This window comes from Electrophorus electricus, chromosome 20 (assembly GCF_041902795.1).
Source record: "Electrophorus electricus isolate QZ-2024a chromosome 20, ASM4190279v1, whole genome shotgun sequence".
NCBI classification, from domain to species: Eukaryota; Metazoa; Chordata; class Actinopteri; order Gymnotiformes; family Gymnotidae; genus Electrophorus; species Electrophorus electricus.
The window spans coordinates 2797501-2802500 of NC_137516.1; the positions used below are offsets into that span (position 1 = coordinate 2797501).

At 51.8% G+C, this 5000-nt stretch overlaps 1 protein-coding gene across 2 annotated transcripts in view; it reads left to right on the forward strand.

Annotated features, from left to right (window-relative positions):
- Positions 1–5000, forward strand: part of entpd4 (ectonucleoside triphosphate diphosphohydrolase 4) — a 7550-nt gene that overhangs the window by 539 nt on the left and 2011 nt on the right. The window contains exons 2-10 of one of the 2 annotated variants that reach the window (XM_027011254.3): positions 325–438; positions 536–733; positions 950–1155; positions 1442–1592; positions 1686–1789; positions 1882–1941; positions 3266–3420; positions 4137–4303; positions 4576–4900. In XM_027011254.3, coding sequence (XP_026867055.2) covers positions 431–438; positions 536–733; positions 950–1155; positions 1442–1592; positions 1686–1789; positions 1882–1941; positions 3266–3420; positions 4137–4303; positions 4576–4900 — 1374 coding nt within the window. In that variant the 5' untranslated portion in view covers positions 325–430. The remainder of the gene's footprint in view (positions 1–324; positions 439–535; positions 734–949; positions 1156–1441; positions 1593–1685; positions 1790–1881; positions 1942–3265; positions 3421–4136; positions 4304–4575; positions 4901–5000) is intronic. The other variant, XM_027011255.3, reaches the window with a different exon arrangement.

Below are 5000 nucleotides of genomic sequence, written 5' to 3' on the forward strand. Positions count from 1 at the left end.
TCAAGTGCTTAACGTTACGCCGAGCTACGTTAGTTAGTTAGTTAGTCGGGTAGCTAACGCTAGGTCAGCTACGCTGGACATGTCTGTGGCCTCAGATCCCACCAGTCTCGTAAACGTCTTATCGCTGGTTGTTTAGTTAGCCACTTTAAAATATGAATAAATACTGCAGAGTCAACCCAGAAACATGGCGTTGCAGTTAAGGGGCCAGGGAAGCATCTTCCGTGTGTGAGTAATCATGTGGGTCGCACGCTTGTGCCACGTCCTCTTAGGACGTGTCGTGGTTACGAGTCCAAGGTGCTGTTACTGTGATCTGGTTATACCCAGGCTAAGGATGAGGTCCACGATGAACACCCCTGTTCAGAGGACCGGATATCGCTAAAGGTGCACAAACTCCATCTCCTCCCGATCCCCACCGGATCACGCACTCGCAATGGGAAGGTGGGTCTGTCGGTGCTTTAAACGCAACGGACCGGGGGGTCGCTGGTGAGCCGTTGTTTTAATAGCAGTTTTTCACCCCTACGCGTCTCGCCGACAGAATCAGCGTCTCCTGTCTGTTCCCGGCGTCGTGGCACTTCAGCCTGTCTCCGGCTGTGCTCCCGAGGCTCGTGTTGCCCTCCTTCAGGCAACTGCTCTGGTTCGGGCTCATGGCTGCACTGCTGGGCCTCGTCTACCTGCTGCTGGTCGCGGGGAAGGGCCAGAACATCCGGATCGGAGAGGACAAGCACTACCACAGGTTCGGCCTCGCTGCGTGACACAATATTGGTGGGGAAATGCAACCGGTCCACACCGATGTTCTCCACTTTCGCAGCAATTGTAATTCTGTGACACTGGCAAGCAAGTCAGAATATTCAAAGAATATTCATGTAATGTTCTTTTTCGTTATTTTAGTCATCTGTGATTGGCTGCACATTACCCAACCAGTGAGCTTCATTGTCCTCGTCTTCTCCAGGCATTTGGCACGGGTGACAGATGTGGAGGCCACGGACACCAGCAACCCCAATCTGAACTACGGCGTGGTGGTGGACTGCGGGAGCAGCGGCTCGCGCGTGTTCGTCTACACATGGCCTCGGCACAACGGCAACCCCCACGACCTGCTGGACATCCGGCAGATGAGGGACCAGCACCGCAAGCCCGTGGTGATGAAGATTAAACCGGGTGAGTGTGGAGACGCAGCGGGGCGGGGATGACCGAGGAGAGCGCAGAGTGCTGGTCTGTAGTGCCAAACATTTGAGCACAACAAGATTTCTTCAGGTTTTCTGAAAATTGTAATATTTTATGAGGGCTTTGAGCAGGGTGAGCAGCTGAGCTGTAATTAATAACCCAGATATTGAGAATCCACTGTAACGTCTTGTGACTGATTAAAGCCTGATGTCGTCACTGTGATGGCAAAGGCACATGAAGACATGAGGTTGTGCTTTGACTGTGTGCGTACTTTGAGCAGGCATCTCTGAATACGCCACCACCCCGGGGAAGGCCAGTGACTACATGTACCCTCTGCTCAGCTTTGCTGCGGAGCATGTCCCCAAGGCCAAGCACCAGGAAACTCCGCTTTACATACTGTGTACCGCAGGCATGAGGGTCCTGCCAGAGAGGTACCCGCACTGCAGGGATCCTGTCAGACGCGCGACACACACGCACAGCGCTGCCCTGAATGCACTGTTTTTATGCCTTCTTCTCGTTTCCAGCCAGCAAGAGGCCCTGCTGGAAGACCTGCGCACTGACATTCCCGTGAATTTCAACTTTCTCTTCTCCGATTCACACGTGGAAGTCATTTCAGGGAAGCAAGAGGGTGAGGCACGCCGTTACCCCTGAAGCAGGACGTTTGGGAGGGTAATCGTGCGTCCTGGAGGCACTGACATGGCTCTCCTCTTGTTTCTATAGGCGTGTACGCATGGATTGGAATCAACTTTGTGCTGGGAAGGTTTAACCATGTTGAGGACGGTGAGTTCTTTTGCTGAATGTTGGAGAGAAGGATGGCAAGATCGAGTTCATTCGATCTGTAATGGGTTAAACACTCCAAATCCTGTAAGAGTTTGAATCGGGTTTTATTGTGGTGCTGGTGTTGCCTTTGGTGTTTGGTGAGCTATTGAGGGCTGGGGGCCAATGCTGCTTTGCTACCTGCTGCCAGTGGGCTGACATTTATCTCCCTGTGATTGGTCGGCAACGCCTTAACCGTGGCTTGGTTTGGAAAATGAGAAACTCTGGCATCGCTTGGCGTCCGCCTCCTGGGCAGTCCAGTAGGGAAGAGTGTTTTACATGCTGGCTGACCCAACATTCCTAAAATGGTGGGGACTGTTTTATGAAGACCTCTCGTCCTTGGTGGTTCAGCTGTTGCAGATGTACGACACCGCGCTGAACTTTGCCGCTTACATTTGGTGTACGTTTTTCTATGAACTCGTGTGCAAGTGTGTAATTTCACAGCTGTGGCTCGGCGTGTGCTGGGCGCGCAGGCCCCATTCTGTGAAGCGTGAGTGCAGGGAGGATCCAAGGTCACGTTTCACAGGTGGCTCCTTTCTCAGGCTTTATCTTTGGAGAGGGAAAGTTAAACATCAGCCTGACTATCTCTGTTTGCCTTTAACGCCACACGAAGGGTCCTGCCAAGTCTCGGACCCTGTTAAAGCGTTACCACAAGGCACAAGGGGCTTTAACCATGATTGACTTATTGCCGCGCCACTCTTCTTGGTTAAGTGACTGGCGTTTAAAGGCAAGCTTTGCTCCTGAACTCACTTTGCTCCCAAGCGTTAAGTGCACTCGCTCTCGAGGTTTCCGGTCGTCCTTGATCGAGCACTTCATGGAAGGCTTGATGAGATTTTAGGCCAGATGGACCGGATTATGTGTTTTGGAAGCAGAGACACCTTGGTTTGAAAACCCAGCAGGCTAGAATACGCTTTTTACATCTGCTTGGCAGGGCTGTGGGTCAGTGTAGCGATGAGCACAGCTTCTACCAGCTACGGTGTTTAGAGCAATGCTCCGTCTGGCATGTTGCCACCACCTTAATGCTGGACTGCGTTAGATAAGATAGCTGAGGTGTGCTGTAACAGGCATGTTTCCCTATAGCAGTGAGTCCCGTCTTCAGGAATGCAAGAACTGTAAAATTGCTGGCCACATTCTTATGTAATATTCTCAGTACTCCAAGGCTGTCATTATCAGTTATATTGATGGGAGCGTTGGCTATCTGATTACACAGTGACATCACCTTTCATCTAATTGGTCCAGTCACGCTCCTTTGCCTTTTGTAACAGTCTCCGTTCTGTCGTCTCTGTAGATCGCGAGGCCGTCGTGGAGGTGCAAGTTCCCGGCGGTGACCAGCAGGAAACACTGGTGCGCCGGCGGACGGCCGGCGTGCTGGACATGGGCGGCGTCTCCACCCAGATAGCATACGAAGTGCCCAAAACTGTAAGCTTTGCTTCTCCACAGCAGGTTATTATCTACCACAGTTTCCATTCTTAAAACCGAAACGCTTGGGCTTGGTGGTTCACGCCTCTTCTCTTGCCTCTCGGGTGCCTGGTCCTCTCGCCCCGCCCATCCCAGTGGAATGAGAAGTCCTGTAGTTGAGAGTTTTTGGGTTAAACCGGGCCTGCCGTGCTCTGGCCCAGGAGCAAGCGCCTTTCGTCAGGGCCTAGAATACAGCAAGGAAATGCTCGGCCTCGTAACGCTTGCAGTGTGTCTGCGGTAGTTTGGATTTTTGCTAGTTAGTCACAGAGTGAAGTTTCAACCCCCCCGCAGTTGATTCACCACCACAAACACACTGGTAGTTGCCTCATATAATCCTTTTGGGGCAGGTTGCTCCATTTGTGTTCTTAAGGTCATTTACTGAAAGCAAAAGCTTTGTGTGTGGTATGTGTGTGGTATGTGTGTGTGTGAGAGCTGAAAGGAGGACTAAATTAATTTGCTGTAATGGCCCTTGGCTGTTAATGTGTCTAACATCTCCATGCAATGGCTTAATAAACTCCTAGCAGACGGCGTTAAACAACTGCAGTGTGTGTGAAACTACTTTTAACTTCAGCCCTTCGATGCTTGTGGCTTGTACTGTGCATTCGTATTAACAAGGTGTTGGGGTTTCATTTTTTTGGAAGCATTTTCATGTAACCAAAGCAAGCTCAGATTTGAGTGTGTGCGTGCACACGTGCCTACAGGAGGAGGTGGCCAAGAACTTGCTGGCCGAGTTCAACCTGGGCTGTGATGCGCACCGCACAGAGCACGTGTACCGCGTCTACGTCTCCACATTCCTGGGCTTCGGTGGAAACGCTGCCCGCCAGAGATACGAGCAGAACCTCGTCAGCAGCACGCACCTCCAGAACCAGTAAGTCCAGCCGCGCTCACCCTCAGGTAACCGTCGCCATGGGAGCAGGAGTGTCGGTCCAGTGAGGATGTGACTGTGTGATATTAACTTGACAAAAAATGTCTGGTCATCACTTCATACAAGTGGTTTATAAAAACTGTAAAAAAAAAAAAATTACAATGGTTTTGGTAAAGGGTTAAAAATGTGTACCAGTTTAGATTGAACATCACTGCTCAATGTGGACTGATGAAGTGCGTGTGCGCGTGCGCGTGTGTGTGTGTGTGTGTAAGCAGGCTCTTGGGTCAGCACCGCGGTGGAAGTGCCGACTCACCCCTGCTGGACCCCTGCCTGCCCGCCGACCTGCAGGACGAGGTGGGGCCCCCCGGCCAGAGACTCCACCTGCGCGGCACGGGCGACTTCGACCGCTGTCGCCTGCTGCTCCAGCCCTTCCTCAACCGCACCAACGAGACGAGCACGTCCCTCAACGGTGTCTACCAGGCGCCCATCGACTTCTCCAACAGCCAGTTCTACGGCTTCTCCGAGTTCTACTACTGCACGGAGGATGTGTTGCGGATGGGCGGAGACTACAACTCCACCAAGTACGCCAGTGCCGCTAAGGTGGGTGCAGAGGGCCAAATCTTCTGTTTTGTTTCGCTCAACAATTTGTTGGCTAATCAGAAAAATAGTTTTACTAGGAGGAGATACTTTGTCTTTTTAA